The sequence below is a fragment of the Tursiops truncatus genome, chromosome 12, assembly GCF_011762595.2.
Source record: "Tursiops truncatus isolate mTurTru1 chromosome 12, mTurTru1.mat.Y, whole genome shotgun sequence".
In the NCBI taxonomy this organism is placed as follows: domain Eukaryota; kingdom Metazoa; phylum Chordata; class Mammalia; order Artiodactyla; family Delphinidae; genus Tursiops; species Tursiops truncatus.
In genome coordinates, this window is record NC_047045.1 from 85,691,349 (window position 1) to 85,709,097 (window position 17,749).

Consider the following 17,749-nt stretch of genomic DNA (forward strand, 5'->3'; position numbering starts at 1 on the left):
GTCCTTATTTCAATATCTTGAGTAGGATACATATACCACATTAATTTTATTGGAGATTAAAACTGACAAAATGAAATGTATCTTCATTAATTTATACCTCTGCAAACAGCCACATTATGTAGATGGTGGCTGTGAGTTTTCCTGGGTCTTTCTTCCAGTCACTTAAGAGTTATCTGTCTGTTTTAATTTTACAAATTCATTAATAAATTCCCAAAGGTTCCTTAAAATACAAAACAAACGAGTACAATGGGTTAGAAAAAAGTACATGAAGCATAAAAGAAAATTTCAAAATAAACATCTATTTAGGACACATTTACTCAAAAACTTAGAGTAAGACTTTGCAACCCTCCACTTTCTTTCAAAGGATATTTGTAGTAGACTTTTGGCCTTGAATGTAGCAAAGTTTCTCTCTCTACATATGGGCACAGTCCCCTGCAACATTTTCCAGGCTAAGTAGGGTGTGGCAGCAGAGGTAGATTTACCTTGACGATAATGATGTTTAAACGTCAGGTCAGTTCATTCTCACTGCCAAGACTATGGAAGGAATCTTCCCTCTTTTGTATTTGTACTTCTGTATTCTTTTCCTTTGGGGATAATACAAGGCCCCACAGAGCCTGGATCTACCTGTGTGGCTCAGTCAACACCCATACTAACACCTTTTCTCCTCTCTCTGCCATGTAAACTGGCAAGTGGAATGGTTCTGTTTTCTGACTCCTTTGCAGCTAAGGGTGGCCTTGGGATGTGGTGCTGGCCAGTGAGATATGGTGGAAGTCCCTGGGAGGGGCTTTCCTTCCTAAATACAATAGAATAAGCCCATAATGAGAAGCTCTTTACCACCTGTCCTGTACTTTCCCCTTTCTTCCCACATGGGACACGGACCCAGTGCCTGAAGACAGCCACGCTGAGGCCCTGAGGAGGAAAACCATCCTTAAGGAAAGCAGGGAAGGAAGAGAGAAGAACCCTGGTTCCTTGATGATTTCATTGAACCTACGCCACCAACAACTAAATGTCTTTTTACTTGTTGATACAATAAGCTCTTTCCATATTTAAACCATCAATGGTTTTCCCAGGCTTTCCAAATCCTGAGATTTAAACTATGGTACCAACTCAAACAAAAATTAACTCTATAAAATCTAAACGTGTGTAACAGATAATACAAATCAGCATTTTATTTTTAAATTAAAATTTTCAGAATCATACCTGTATAGGTTGTTTCAAAGATTCAGTATCACTGAAAGCCATATAATTTGAGAAAAGAAGCCACTCGGAGCCCCACGCCTCCCCACCTTCCTGATCCCTGTCCATGAGGATTCACCCTCAATCCATCAGCTTTGTCCAAAGAATTTATTTCTAGATTGCTGAATAATATATACAGTGGAGCTTGAAATCTTGGACTAAGCATTCTTAAGCACTGGAAAGGATGTGTGACATGCATGTGTGAAGTGAACACTCAGGAATGCAAACACTTCAAAAGTACTGTCCAGTGTAATCTAGTTGTAAATGGACGATCTTGATAGTTTCAACATCAGATTATTATGACAGTTCCTTTCCCAGGGCATCAGTACTCACTGTTGCTCCCCCTCACTCAGCTTGCTCTTCCCCATGATCCGCTTCACATGGTTTTCAATAAACTACCAAGAATCAGAAATCACTTGGTCATGTATAATGCGTGATACTGCTCATGGGTAATGGCGGTGACGTTGCCGATTACATCCAAATGCATTACCACTTCTAGATCAGGCATAGCATACTACTTCATACTGTATATAATACATATGTAATCAAGGCAGCACTACCATCTACGAAACAACAAATTGTTACCATGCATTTCGGAGGGCTATCCTGGAAAGTCATTAAGGGAGCCAGTTCATTACATTCCTTGTCACCAAATAAACTTATTACAATTAATTTTTATGTGCAGAGGGGTTAGAGAAATGGTCAATTCTGATTGACACATTCAACTATTAAAAAAAGAATGCTTTTCTTTTCATTAATACATTAGTTTACACCTGTCCAGTTTTAAGCTAATGTCTGCATAGCGAGATATTCCCGGCATGAGAGAAAGTTATCGTTTAGAAAGATTATGCATATACTTTCATATTTGGTTTATGACGTAGTACGAGAAGGCACTAGGGGGAATATTTTTATTGAAAAATATAGATTTGCACAAACTTACTTGTATTTTCTTCTTTAAAATTTTATTTTCTGTCTCCAAGTTTATAGTTTCAGTCTGAAGGAAAAATGGTTTGAAAAGAAAGATACTTGGTTAAGAATATTTGTTAAATATTTTTCCCCATTTATGGAACAAAAAGTGTTACGTGAATGCTGTTATTCTAATTTCAAAAGTATTCAGCAGCACACCACTTAAAAACAATGAATAAACAAAGCATGACTTGAAGGACATTTATTAAAACAGAAAGATCCTGGCCCTCTGGGTCAAAAACTAGAGAAGGTGGAAGCTGATGTTGCAAAAAACTGGAGAAGCTTAGGGAAGTTCCAGAGTAGAAGAGTTACTCATCTATCAGAGCTAATAGTGGAATTTTTAAGATAGCCAGATACAGTATAAAAATACAAACAGCAATAAGTCACATAATATCAGTGTTAACTGATTATAAACTGTAATGATAAGAAAAAAATTTTGAGTTGCCATTCACAATAGTAACAGATACCAAAACGTCGCAAGAACGAAAGTAATAAAACATATTTAAGACCAATGCATTAAAATAAACAAATACAAAATGATCCTAGATGGAGTGCTCACATTGTAAAGCTGTCACTTCTTCCCTAATGAATTTCTAATTCATTAGAAGCACAATAAAAATACCAAGAGTATTATTACTGAAACTGAAAAATCAGTTAATACTGTAAATGACAATATCCAAGATAACTGTGAGCAAAATAATGATGAAGAAAGGATATCTGCTCTTCCAGATATCCACCATATTGAAAAGGATTCACCATTGCATCATGAGGCTGGATAATGTAAATTAAGAAGTCGGGCTGACTTTAAATCCTAATTCTACTACTTGATGCCGTGAGCTTAATCAAGTTACTTAGTATACCTGTGCCTTGGTTTCCCTATCTGAAAAAGAGGGTTACTAACAGCATCTATCTCTTAGGGTTGTTGGGAACTAAATGAAATAGTATTTTTGTATTGTTTACAGCAATATCTGTGCATTGTAAATCCGTGATATGTTTAGTTATTTTTTCTTCTGGTTAGAAATAACATTTCGAATCCAGATCCAGATACCAGTTACTTAATAGGATAATAAATGCAATTCTATGGTACCCTCCAGTATCTGAATTAAGGAGCCAAATATAAATAATAAATATTTAAAGTATTATAAATTACTGATATGGAATAATTATAGGGAATCTTCTATTTCCTAGGTTCAATCCATTTAAAAGGGGTCTTAATTATGAAAGAAAAGTTTACATGATTTTGCATTATAACATGCTCACAATACATAAAGCTACAACTCGTTTTCACTGTTTAAAAATTCAACTATAAATTAGTGTTTCTTCTCAAGACAGTTTTAGTTTAAAAAGGAAGGGGCAGACTCTAAGTGAAAACACAGAAGGAAATCTGAACAGATTATTTTAAAATAGAGAGAGAGAAATCAAAACAGGTTTAGACCACCCCACCTTCCTATACACTTTATAATTTGACTTAAAAAGAAAAAAAGGTAGTACTGGAAAAATATATGTAACTCTATAACCAGGAAGAAAAGAATATTCAAATATCACTTATAAATTCTTTAAGTAGAAGTTGTATTGAGTCAGATTCTGCACAAATAAAAATTAGGTCATAACATTAAAGATTTGGGCATCATAGCATTTCAAAACATAGATCATAATTTATATTTTATTGTTTATCAAGAAAATGGTTAGCAACAATTGATAAAGTCTAATATAGTAGACCCTCAATGGCAGTAACTAATCCTATCTTCCAGCATAACTGTACAATTTGTATGGAGTCTACGTGGCTCAATAGTAAGTATAAGGACTTTGGGGCCCAGAAGAATTAAACTGAATCCCAGCTTTGCCACCTGTATTCTGTGTCAAGTTGGGCAGGTCACTTAGCCTCTCTGGGCTTCAGATTAAACTACATAGTATATATTAGACACTGAATTATGGGAGTAATTTTTATGATAAACATTTTCTATACAAAATTGTTAAGGTTTAAGAGATGTCAACTGACCTGAAAGAGATCCAATTTGACCCTTAACAGAGCTGTACAGAATTTTTATCACCTTCATTTTTGTTGTTTTAGCTGTATGTCTTAATTATTCTAATCATTTGCTGTAAGTGTTTTGAAAGGAAAATATGTTTGGACCAAATGTTATGTTATTTATTTTTTCCCTGTTGCAAAATCAAAACGCTTCATGTGTTTGCCAAGGTCTTCCAGCAAAAGAACAATGTAAACATTCAAATAAACAATTTGCATACCTCTAAGCTTTTAATCTTTTTCTCGGTGATATGCAAAATTCCAGTATGAACCAAAGTTGTTTTAATTTCTCTTTCAAGAGCTTGAATTTCATCCCATTTATTAAGCACTTCACACCTCTTTTTTTCAACCTTCTCAATAAGAGTAAGGCACTCCTCCTTCATTACATTTTTCTCAGGTGATTCTGGAATATTTTATAAAAACAAAGTATTCTATGTTTAATACCTTAGTCCTTATTAACAACATTATGTATTAACAATATTATGTATGTTGCATATAGTTATAAACTATAATGTAACTGAAACTTCAAGCACATCCATAAAAATTATCTGATCCAAGTTAAGTATATGTATTTCATTGCCTTGGTATCTATATATTTTTCTATGTTGTGAATCTTTTCCTATTAAAAATATAAACAGTAAAGGCATAGCAACTGAGATAAAAGGAAAAAATTATCTAATCCAAGAATGGGGGGATTACTCCTTTAATTCATTTATGTAATTGATGAGTATTTATTGAGTGCCTAACACAGTGTGGGGAAGATGCGTGGATGGATGACTTTACCAGAGACGTGTGACTAAGTTGAGACCAGGAGGATGAACAGCAGTCAGACAAGCGGGAGGGTGTGGGGAGGAGGCAGAAGGGCAGAATTTGGCACATTCAGTAAAAGGAAAGTTACACAGTAGGCTGGGGGCACTGCAGGACCGGTGAGAGACATGAAGAAATGACACGAGAAAGGAACAGCGGGCAGATCAGGAAAGGTCTTCTAACCTGCGTGAAGAAATCAGTCAAAGCTGACTTGAAGGCTTTTAAAGAAAGAGCTGGGTTTAAACCCAACTTGGCCACGGCCACTTACTACAAGCCCTGTTGACATGGTTGTAGGGAGGAGAGTGAAGACGCCTGCCAGTGGTGTTCTGACTTGAGCTGCCATGCGTTTGGAGATGCCATTCATTGAAATTTCCAAGGACATGAAGATTCAGAGAGAGCGAACCCAACCTTGGACTTGTTGAGTTGACACTCACGTGCCATGTCCAGTAGGCAGTGGCATATACAGATCTTAAGCCTAAAAATGTATTTTAGCAGGGAAGAGATTTAGAATCAAAGACATGTGGATTGAACCAACAACATGCTGGGCTTCAATCGATATCAGTATTCAAGGAGTACAGAGAGGCGGTGGAGACAGAGAGTGACTCACTGCTAAGGCTGCTTTGTTTTCAAGCAGCACAGCTAGATTCTGATGAGTGGGAGGTTTTAATTTTTTGAGAAAGAATGACTACTCCTTTTTGACAGGAAAAAAGGCAGAAAGAGCGATCATGCCTACTTATACATAGGTAAGCAGGACCCAAGTCATTGCCATCACTCAAACTTGCCAAATTTGGAAGAAGGGAAAAGTGGGAAGGTAAGTTTTGATACATGATGAGCTAACAGAGCAGAAACAGTCATTAAGCCTCTACACGAACTCTGAGGGATACTACAAAATAAAGTCTTTGATCCCCACCTTGATCTAACCTGAGGGTTTCACCTGAAACAATTAACTGTCAGCAAAGAAGCCAAAAGGAGTGTGACCCAACTGTTCCTCTTTTTTACCTAAAGAGCAAGACTGTCGTGTCAAAATGGGGGGAATGCCACAGAAAATGTGTATGGTTGGAGAAGGCTTGCGAATGAGAAAACTTTAGAAAAAGAATAAAGGAGGAAGAATACAGGACACCAGATTTCTTCTCAAAACCAGTCTCAAAACAGGTTAGACTTGTGAGAACAGCCTCAGAGACGCCGAGAGGAGAAAAGTGATTCCAGGATGAGTTAGTGTGGAACAAACCTGGAGGAAAAATGACATTTGAGTGAATTATAAATGTAAACAGTAAAGATTAATGAGCGGCATACTTAATTGAACTTATTTTGGTTATTTAATCAAACTCTAAGTTGCGTATCTAATTTTGAGATAATTTTTAATATCTTTAAAATATTTTATGTTTAAATATCTTTAAAATTTTTTAATATTTTTAAATTATTTTATGTTACTTCATAAATGTTCACAAAATGTAATTAATTTCCTGTGAACTGTGTGTTCCTGTTCACATGTAATAATGATACAAGAAGGAGCTGACAGGCAGAGCAACTCCGCTGTGCCAGGCCCTGGCCCTGTGCTCTTGCCTCACACAGGTCATCAGGCTGAATCCTCCTAATGACTGAGGGAAGCACTGTCACTGTCCCCAGTGAACAGGCAGCAGCTGAGATGAAAGCAGATCAAATGACAGCCATGTGAGTGGGTCGCTGTGATGGGCAGGTTGAGGACCATCTGCAAGAGAGGGCACCCCAGACCTGGACAGAAACTCATTGTTGTCTGGAAAAGCTAACTCCTCTGATCCAGGAATAAAGATGTAAAGGTTGTGAAAACCAGGCTGGGCTGTCTTCCTTGCTGTTACCCTGGAAACCACAGGCCATGGCCCCACTTCCTCTATTTCCATCTCACTTGGTTGTGCTGAAGTGTTCACTGTCTGCCCCCCGCCCCTAAAAACTATTATATATTTCAAGACACTTTCTCTAAAATCAACAGCGTTTAGTCCTTCAGCACTTCCTCGAGGGAGCTGACTCTCATATTTATATCATTTGGTCAATTTTCCTAGAATCTATTCCAAATATCTTGGTCAAACCTTGACCTAATTCTTGCTACATAAGGTCCTGAATTCATTCAATGTTCCACTAAAACCCACAAAGATCCTGGAGGAAAATGAAATGCACACAAGTCGTCTCTTGTTACAGAGAAACTCAATAACCCAAAGTGCCCAAAGCAGCAGAAACTGGGATAATGATCTTGGCCGTGACATAATCTCTTAAAGAAATCAACTGCTTCCTTGTGCCTTTAAAGTATTTCATTTAAACCACTTCAGATAAAATGAAAACTTACTGAATTTCTAAAGAACTTGATGGGGGAAAAAGGGAATAAAACGTAATAATCTCTCTGAAAAACCCTTTCAAACAACTAACAGAAGAGACCATGAACAGTGGACAAGGTTTGAAGATTCCTCACCCGAAGGTCACAGCAAAAGTCACGTCAGAAGATCAATCACACGGTCACTCACCTGATCTCTTCTTAGTGGATTGCAGCAACATGCGTTCCAGCTCCAATTCACTTCTGAGTCTACGGTTTGGTGAGAAAACATAGTGATGTATTAGAACCCTGTTTGTACCATTTTCCTTTTGTCTATTTTATACAACAGTCCTAAAATTGAGAAATAAGAACAGATCTTCTTAGTTTCTAACAAAAAAGGTGATTTGAAGATGTATGAGCGCCTAGATCAGTCAAGTTCAATAAACAGAAGAATACTTTCTTACCAAGATTGCCTAAGCCACTGGTAAAGGAGCTGGTCTTACAGCATTTATTGATATTACTTTGTGACTTGAATTTTTAAGAAGCAAGGGGGTAAAAAACCTAGCATTTTACACTCTGAAGCCAATAATGAAACAATGAGTCCAATAGTGGAAAAATCCTACTGATATTGGAATACATGTTGCATTTTCCCTGTTAATTATGATTGTATCCCATAGATACAATTTACAAATTCCACTATATTAAATCCACTAAAAATAAAACACAAGAAATTTTAAAAAGAGGAAATAAAACCTTTGTTATCTCTTTGTATCTTCTTCCTCGTTCAAAATAAACTACACTGACTATCTCTAATAGATTTAGAGAGAAAAAGGAATCAAATAAGTCTTGCACATACTGAGGGAAACCCTGTGATTTGGTGAAAAACATCAGCACCACAAATGTTTTAACACCGCCTTGTCTACAAGGGGCTTGATGGTTTAAGATTTTCGTACGCATTAACTCATTTTATGACAGACTAAAAGAAACAGAAAAGTATTATGACTCCAAGTTTAAGAAATTAAGGTTAAGTGGGTTAATAATAATGGTGAAAACCTTTTCAATATGTATTTCAGAGGGTTCAGTCTCCACAAACTTTTGATGTGCTGTGTTATATGAGACTTCCCTGGTGATGCAGTGTTTAAGAATCTGCCTGCCAATGCAGGGGACACAGGTTCGATCCCTGGTCCGGGAAGATCCCACATGCTGCAGAGCAACTAAGCCCACGCACCACAACTACTGAGCCCATGTGCTTTAGGGCCCACGTGCCGCAACTACTGAGCCTGCATGCCACAACTACTAAAGCCCGCATGCCTAGACCCAGTGCTCCACAACAAGAGAAGCCACCGGAATGAGAAGTCCATGCACTGCAATGAAGAGTAGCCCCCGCTCACCACAACTAGAGAAAGCGTGCACACAGCAACGAAGACACAATGAAGCCAAAAATAAATTAAAAAAGAAAAACTTTTAATGTGTTACAGTTCTAAATTTACTTATGTTTCTATTTCACTGCTTTGTTTTTCTTCCTGGGGACTTCCATTACATATAAGTTGGATCTTCTTTGCCTGTCTTTTACTTCAACCACATTTTCTCCAACTCTTTTACTTTATTTATCACGTTTTAATTCTCTTGATTGTTTCTTGCTTTTTTCTAATGCCCCTTTTTACATTTTCATTCAAAACAATTCCTCCCTGGACATGTCCTAGTTTAGTCTTGATCTATAATATAATTTTGACTTTTTCACTGTCTTTCCTCAATTGTCAAATCTTGTTTCATGGCCTCCTCTTTTGCTGCTGTTGATTTCTGTGTTTAGGTTTTAAATTTATGACGCAAGGTTGTTTTTATACCCTGAAATGCTCTTTTGAGAATATTTGGTTTAGTTTGCAGGGATGTGGCACAGTTTTCTTCTCCAGCTGTTTGTTGTTGTTGTCAGATGTTAGGGATTTTCATCAGCTAAATCATATAGGTCCTTATTTTCTGTTTTCTTTTTAGAGTCAGCTGTGTGGACACAGACTCTGCATTTTTATGGTTAGTGCTCCTAATTTGTGAGATTCTTAATTCAAGAAGACACTTTTCTGTCAGAGCAAATTATACTGTTGTTTTTGGGGTTTTATTTTGTTTTGTTTTGTTTCCTTTTTTTTTTTTTTTTTTGAAGAGACGGAAAAACAGTAGTGGGAGGGGTTGTGTGCCCTTTGATTTTCTTCTCTTAAGGGGTTTTAAATTTCTCTCCCTTGCTAATTTTTCTCTTCCAAGTATGCTGATCACTTCGTCTTAACCCTCTTCTCACCCATATCATCATCTCAGAATTGTTTCCTTGCTTCCACACTCACTTTTATGTCCCCTTCTTTTGAGTCAGTGCTCTGGTGGACCTCCCAGTAACCTGTGCAGTATTCTCACTTTGGGTGGTTCACTCTCTCTCACACAGTGCTTTTAAGACAATTTTAGGATTTCTACTAACTCCATTCTTCTCTCTGCCCCAGACTGACCTTGCTTTCACCAAGTTTTGCAGAGAGAGAGTAGATAATGTTTCACTGGCACAGAATGTTTATTTTCTATTTTCAGGTATTTTGAAATTAGGACACTTTCTGTCTTTTAGTTACACTGAAGGCAGAGTTTTGATTTTTGGTTTTTGTTTCTTGTTTTGTTTGCTTGAGCATACTATGAGTGTGTCAGATTTACTTTCATCTTTTTTTTAATTCTTTAAAAAATTATACCCTATCAGATTGTGGTTTCACCCTGAAAGACTAATCACAGAGGTTAAAAGATTTTCTAAGTTAGAAAAATAACTAGGGCATTCTTAAAAGCTGTCTCGAATTTGCAGCATACTCAGCCCACAATAAATCCTCAGCGGACAACTGAAGATGGCCTGAGATTCCTTCTAAAACCTCCCCAAACTCCCCTCATAGAAACACCAGATTTAGTAGAACATCCTAGTCACGTGTGTGACGGTTTGTGCAAGACACCCGGCGACCAGCTTGGTGTTGATAAAGGCAGGGTGCCACACCCAACAAGGCAGGAAAAAGTGTAAAATATGCTTGTCACATGGTTTTAAGACATTGTAAAATAAGTGTAATCCCAGCATAGATCAACCCTCACTTGTCATTACGGTCCAGGGCTGCTTTGATGGCCATCACGAGCGCCCTCAGCTCCTCCCTGGCCTGGCCGACATCTGCGGTCCTCACCCTCCTCGTCTCCAGCCCCTGGATGTGAGTCAGCAAAGTCTGGGCAGAATGAGGCCGTAACAGGTGAGACAAACACAAAGCAAGGGTGAGGATTTTCCTTTTTCTGTTAATACAGTGTGTTCAAGATGTCCTGGGTCAAAATACAAATTCTAGTCAAAATAGGTAAATAGGGAGGACAGAAGGGAGGGAGGAATATCAGAGGAGGGATAGATAGCCACGTGAAGATCTGAGTAAGGTATATATTTTTTAATTTTAAGTTTTTATCTTCCTAAGAAATTTAGAGTGGAGGGGTTTCACTGTTGGTTTGTGTGGGGGAAGGAAAGTGCTGAATAAAGTGCTTCGAGCACATTATTATCAGCACTGCAATTGTTTTTCTAATTAGTGAGAAACGATATTAACTCGATGGCTATATATGGATATAAAGTGACGCTTCTCAAATGTGGTGAAACAAAGGTCTCTGCCTTCTTAAGTGACGGGCTGCCAAGTTTCCAGAAGCAGAAAGAAGGATCTAGTGCCTTGATGCCCTGGGGAATTTTTCATTCTGGTGTTTGATTGGGATATAGGCATATATGTTCCTTTGTGACTTAACCTCAATAAGTAAAGAACAGGGTAGACCCCCAGCTGGAGCCATTGCTTATTCCTGCCAAATGAAAGCTTTTTTCTGAAGCACGAAAAGCTCAAAACAAAGAACACCATGCAAACATGTGATTTTCGATTAAGAGCTAAGTTAGAACAGACTTCTTTATGAGGCTGTGATTTTTTTTTTCATAGACAAAGTAAGACATTCTTCTTCCCAATTTATAAGATAGAATTTTTAAACTTTATTGAAAATGTCAAAAGTCATCCTAGCTACAGTGCTATATTCTCTTAGTTTTGTAAGTAAGAACATCATTCCTGTAGCCCATCTTCCTTATTAAACACCCACAGGTGTGGCTTAAGCCTAGAGGGAACCCCTGGAAGTTGGCACAGTGAGAGGAGGTAGCCACAGTTTATGTGGGCTGTTCGCTCTCCCCTGAGGGTAACAACTGTCCATGCTTTCCAGTAACTACTAACGTAGCACCCTCTATATTCCCAAGCCATTAACATCTATAGCTACTCCACGGTTTGGGACTCCAGAGAGTCCCATCTCTGCTTCCAACTTCCATGCTGTGTCTGTGTCCAAACTTCCCTCTTCCTCTAAGAACACCAGTCATTGGATTAGGACCCACCCTAACGACCACATCTGAACTTGATTACATCTGCACAAACCTTATTTGCCAAGAGGTCACCCAGCTTCCAGGTAGACACTACTTCACCTCATTGGGAAAATGCAGAATGTGCAGTTTGGAAGGAGCTGGGGAGGCATCAGGAGACAGGGACCACACACGAACTATGGCAGCAAATATTCAGTAAAGAGCAGCTTAACAACAGTGTTGGAAACTGGAGATGTTTGTGGGATGTATTCTTACTTTCATTTTGCTGTCATAACAAATTACCACAAACAGTGTCGTAACACAAATTTATTATCTCTGTTCTGTAGGGCAGAAATCTGAGTGGCTTTTGGACTCTGCTCAGGGTCTCACTGGGCTGAAATCAAGGTACAGGCTTCACTGCCTTCCTTTCTGGAGCTCCAGAGCACAAACTCTTTCCATGATCATTCAGGTCATTGGCAGAATCCGGTGCCTCGAGGTTATAGGACTGAAGTCCCATTCCCTTGCCGGCTGTCAGTAGGGTCCACTCTCAGCTCCTAGGGGCCTCTCTCTAGTCCCTGCATCTGGACCCTCCACCTCACAGCTCCCAACGGTCCTGAATTCTTCTCAGGCTTAGAATCACAGAACTCTGACTTCCCCTTCTGCCACCTCTCCCTTCTGACTTCAGCCAGGGAAAGTTCTCTGCTTTTAAGGGCTTGTGTGATTAGATTGGGCCCACCCAGTTAATTCAAGATAATCTCCCAATTCTAAGGTCTGTAACCTGCCGACTCAGACACGTAAGTGTCAGCCTCCAGGGGACACTGGCTGGATACACTGTAATCTGGAACTCACAGGAAAGATTGGGGAGATGCATACAAAGCCAGGAGCCATCCGTGTAAGGGATCTCATCTACCAGCAGAGAGTGAGGAGAGAGAGAGGGCCGATTCTGAGAGAAGCAGACACGCGAGGACTGGGTTACAGAAGGACAGGTCTGCAGAGATCACGGAGAACTGGTGGCCAGAGATACTGCAAAAAACAAGAAACGTGTGTGCCTACCCCGCCCATCCCTCACTGTTGCCTTTACCTGGAGTGTCCTTCATGAGTATAAAGCCAATGCCTATTAAAAGTGTCAGCTCTTCTAAATTATGGAGGCACAAATGGGGCTTCTTTGATTCAGACAGGTTTCCAGTGCTCAGGAAATAGGAAGAAATAGGTTCTACTTAAGACTTGCATGATTGACTGTTACCTTATACTGTTCTGTGGGCTGGGTCTTCAGAAGTAATAACATGTAGAGTTCATATTCATCCTATAGAAAGTAAAAAAGAGAAAAAAAGAAAGAAGGAAGAAAGGAAGCAAGGGAGAAAGGAGAGAAGAAAGAAAGATCCATTGGAAATGCGTTATGAGATTACAGCATAATGTAATATTCTTTGCATATGTAAGTAAAATGGAGGCTAAGGATGTCAGCTCAGATCATTTTAAAAAATGTAAGGGGCTTCCCTGGTGGCGCAGTGGTTGAGAGTCTGCCTGCCGATGCAGGGGACACAGGTCCGTGCCCTGGTCCGGGAGGATCCCACATGCCGCGGAGCGGCTGGGCCCGTGAGCCATGGCCGCTGAGCCTGCGCGTCCGGAGCCTGTGCTCCGCAAGGGGAGAGGCCACAACAGTGAGAGGCCTGCGTACCGCAAAAAAAAAAAAAAAAAAAAAAAAAAAAAAAAATAAGAATGCTCCCGCAGTATATTAAATAGTATACATACTAAAATGTACAAAATCTCACCATCTTTAAAGAATATTAACTATTGAGGACTTCAGGATAGAATCACAAAATACCTTGACACATGTACAACATACGACCTCCTGCCACTAGGATGCTCCGTGGATTTGGGTCCTACTGACCTTCCAGAGATGGAGATGTTCTCTGGAGGGCAGACTACCACACCCTGCTTTTAAGCCTTGTCTGTTTTGGGGACTTGGACAATAGCAGATTCCACAAGCAACCTAATTCCAACTCAGCTATGATATGATGGTCACTTTCACCATGAAATCACAACAAACTTAAAACTCCTTAAAGATTCATATAAAATTATATATGCATAACCATAGAAGTTCCTGTGTTACATATGTGCAGTTTATAAGAGTTTATCTACAATTAGGAAGCTTTAGTATGTATATATGGGCTTCAGGAGTGAGCTAGCTGGGTGTTTATCTCACGTGACCCATTTAGGACTCATGTGTCTGTAGGCAGATTCCTTCAAGGCTCCGTGAATGATTTTCCTCATGTGTAGGATGGACACCATGATACTCGGCAGAACTTCTGTGAAGCTTGAGCTCACGTGTGCAAAAACGCATGCATGGCTCTCAACTGTTATCTGGGAAAAGCATGTTTCTCTTACCTTAATTTCTTTCAAGATATCACCAAATATCAAAGAACTATTGCAAATATCTTCAAAGACTTCTCCAAAGACCTGTAGTCTGTTGAACTCTTCAGGGTCACAGACACATATTTTCTGGAGCTTCTGGAGGAAAAAGAGAACCAGCCCGTTTCAGGATGACTTCGTTTTCCTTTCTGATTACTTTCTCAGGTTGAGGAATCAGACACCCCACGGGGCTTTCTATCAGGGGGCACAGGTCCCGCCCCCCAGCGTTGGGTCTCAGCAGAGCTGAGTGCCAAACCACCTGGGACTGAGAACCTATGTTTGCCCGATTTTTCTTCATTTATTCCCTTGCATCCTGTGAATCAGGGATTCACTCTCTGCCTCTGCAGGGTCCTCAAGGTCCTTCTCTTTCTATCAGTCCTCTCAGCCGAACATCTCATCACTGGTTATTTCATATGTAGACTCTTCCCTGCATCCTCACCCTTCCCATCACTAAGTTCCACTCTCAGCCCTCGGTCACTCACGGCAGCATGTCCCACGATGCCAAACTACCTTCTAAAGACCGCTTGGCTCCTACGTGGATTTCACCTGCATCCTCAACCCTCTCCTCGCCCTCTCTTCACACTCTTCCCTAGTGAGTTAGGCCAACCTCTTCCTCAGGTGCTTCTGCTGTCGCAGGGGCACTTGCTTGACTGTAGCTGCTCTGCAGCATCCATTACTATCCATTACGACATCACCTCCAAGGCACCACTTTCCAAACTTAACCTTCTTTGATTTCACCCTGTTACCATCTACATCGCGTGGGATATTCTCAGCCCTTTTCCAGCCTACCTGGGAAAGTAAGTGAGGTGTCGGAGAGCCAGCCTCCGCCCACAATCTTTATTTATTTATTTATTTATTTTTGGCTGTGTTGGGTCTTCGTTTCTGTGCGAGGGCTTTCTCTAGTTGCGGCGAGCGGGGGCCCCTCTTCATCGCGGTGCGCGGGCCTCTCACTGTCGCGGCCTCTCTTGTTGCGGAGCGCAGGCTCCAGACGCGCAGGCTCAGTAGCTGTGGCTCACGGGCTTAGTTGCTCCTCGACATGTGGGATCCTCCCAGACCAGGGCACGGACCCGTGTCCCTTGAATTGGCAGGCAGACTCTCAACCACTGCGCCACCAGGGAAGCCCCGCCCACACTCTTTAGACTCCCGGGACTGGCACCGGTACCGATAGCGTCGCAGAACTGCCCTCCTTACCTGCTCCAACTTCTTTTCATGGCACGTCGCCACCTTGCTCCCTGTGAAGTCCCTCTTCAAGACATCTTGCTTTGCAAGAACTTGTTTCTGGAAACTCATGAACTTCCTGTACTTGTCTGCTTTTGTTATGCCAGCCAAGTGTGAGCTGAGGTACTGGAACTCGTCCCTGCCTGGGGGCCACATCGCACACTCACGGCTGGACTTCACTTCTTTGTACTTCAGAACCTTCATCTTGGGCCATCTGAGCTCTTCTCTCTCTGGCCGTTCGGGGGCACCTTCCTCTCTCAAACCCTTCTTTGGAATCAAATCCTCCTCCGAAGCGTGGGAACCACGTGTCAGAGGGTTCAAATACCTGAAGAGTGGTGTGTTCTCGGCACCGTTTGGGCCCACAGCTGTGTTGATGGCAAAATAAACTAAAGCACCTTTCATCTTTTTCGTCTTCTTGTCAGATGGCTTTTCTCCTCCCAAGACGTTTGCCTCCTTGGGCCTGTTGGCATTGGGCCAGTAATGCAGGATTGTCTCCAGAGGCCTGTAGAGCTTGCTGGGGTTCAGGTGTCCGGAGGAGTACCTGTAGACATCATCTCTGTGGTCTTTCTGGAGTTTGTTCAGAAGTGTCCTTAGACTGCACAGAGTCTTAATACCTGGTGTCTCACAGTGTTTCCACCTTAGGTAAACTGGTCAGGAAAGACAAGAAGAACGTTAAATACCACTGTAGCTCCACAAAGAGGCTGTAAGAGGGCTGTGTGCATTGGCTGAGCGGGCATATACCTCTCCCAGAGCAGGACCCACACATACAGAGAGGAGAGAGTACAGGCCAGTCTGACTGCAGACGAAGGGTGAACCAGGGCACGGGATGGGCAGCTGCCCTCAGAAAGCCCAGGACCCGCAAAGCCAGGAGGAAGGAAAAGGGGATTCTGATCCGACGGGGAATTTCTTACTCTCTTAGCAAAGGCTCTAGAAGAAAAATCTAAAGGCATGGTCATAATTCTTAATGACGCTTGAAGACAGCTATGCTAGGGAATAAGTAAAGGTGTTTCTCTTTCTCCCTTAAAACTGAACATCTCAGGAGTCCTTGAGCAAACGGATCCATGACTGATGAGGCGTTCACACATCCCCCGCCCCGCGTAGGAAGGAAACGAGCCACAGAGTGAAACCTGTGGCTGTGTTGACAGGGGCCCAGCTCCCTCCACAAAGGGTCCCGGAGGTAGGAGTCCATTTGGGCACTGGGAAACGCCGGCCTTCTGAATCAGTTCCTAACTGTGTGAGCGCAAAGACCTTACATAACCTCTCTGAGGCAGCCCCAGCCTCTGCACGATGAGGAGAGCCGTCCTCCTCTGAAGGGCCGCCTGCCAACCAAATGGAGCCGCTTTCGGCAAACGAGCACATGGATGGAGTAGATACTCTGTAAAGGCCACCTAGTTTTATCAAAGGACCGCAGCCCAGGGAGCACCTTCTCACGCTTCTGGTAGGACAGGGGTGGCCCAGACTCCAGCGAGACACGGGGGAGGGCTTTCTTCCTGGGCTGTCTCTGAGATGCTCACGGAGCGGCAGGCCTGGTGCACGACCTTCCCAGACAACGCTGGAGGAATCAGCCAGCAGACGTCATCGTATCACTGCCTTGTTACCCGAGCTGGGAGGGGCCCTGGGAACAAGGCAGTGAACCAGGCCCATCGGGGCCCTTGAGGGCCTGGCCTGAGCTCTCAGAGGCCCAGGATTCACCTACATCCACACCTGCCACACCCCCTCAATCCACACGACAGGCCCGCCTGTAACTAGGCCCCTTTGGTGACAGGGAAGCCGAGGGGAGTTTTGTGATCAACTCAAGTCCCGGCACCTGACAGGTGGCAGCGTTGATTTCTGAATGCAGCAACTTTACCCTAACTGTTGGGTTCTTCCCTCATTCCACAAGGGCTCAAGCAAAGGGGGCCAGGGCAGGGCTTTCTGGGACCCACACCAAACCCCTTCCTCTGGCCAATCCACGTCTGAAAGCAGGACCATAAATCAGGACATGTCATTGTCTCCATTGCCACCTGAGAGAAGAAATGAGGGCCCAGAGGGTATGAGGAGGGGTAACAGCGACTCGTGCTGCGTGGCGAAGCCCCCTACGTCCAGAAGCTTCACACCGCCAGACTAGCTCACTACTCCATGGTCAGCACTTCAGCCCGCGGGCTGAGCTCTCCACGCCAGGATCACAACGAGGATATCAGGGTGCGGGCCTAGCTGGGTCCTTGGAGGCTTTGAGGGGAAATCTGACCCTGGGCTCAGTCCTGTTGTGACAGAAGCCAGTTTCTTGCAGGTGTTGGACAGAGGTCCCCACCTCCTAGTTGGCCTTTGGCGGGGGTCACTCTTGGCTCCTGGGGCCACCCACCTTCCTGGCCACACGGGCCACCTTCATCCCTGAGCCAGCAAGGGCACTCTGCATACTTCCCAAGGCCTCACCCTCTGACTCCTCCCCTGTGACTGACCTCATGTGATCAAGTCA

General features: G+C 42.2%; 1 protein-coding gene across 1 annotated transcript; it reads right to left on the bottom strand.

Moving 5' to 3' along the window:
- Nucleotides 1–105: 105 nt before the first annotated feature.
- Nucleotides 106–16,653, bottom strand: C12H6orf118 (chromosome 12 C6orf118 homolog). Its single transcript, XM_073789316.1, has 10 exons — nt 16,548–16,653; nt 15,268–15,941; nt 14,053–14,175; nt 12,911–12,970; nt 10,410–10,534; nt 7,528–7,586; nt 4,450–4,631; nt 2,177–2,230; nt 1,570–1,631; nt 106–220 (listed from the first exon to the last, which is right to left on the bottom strand). The coding sequence occupies exons 1-10, from the start codon at nt 16,651–16,653 to the stop codon at nt 163–165; spliced, it is 1,503 nt and encodes a 500-aa protein (XP_073645417.1). The 3' UTR covers nt 106–162.
- Nucleotides 16,654–17,749: the final 1,096 nt, after the last annotated feature.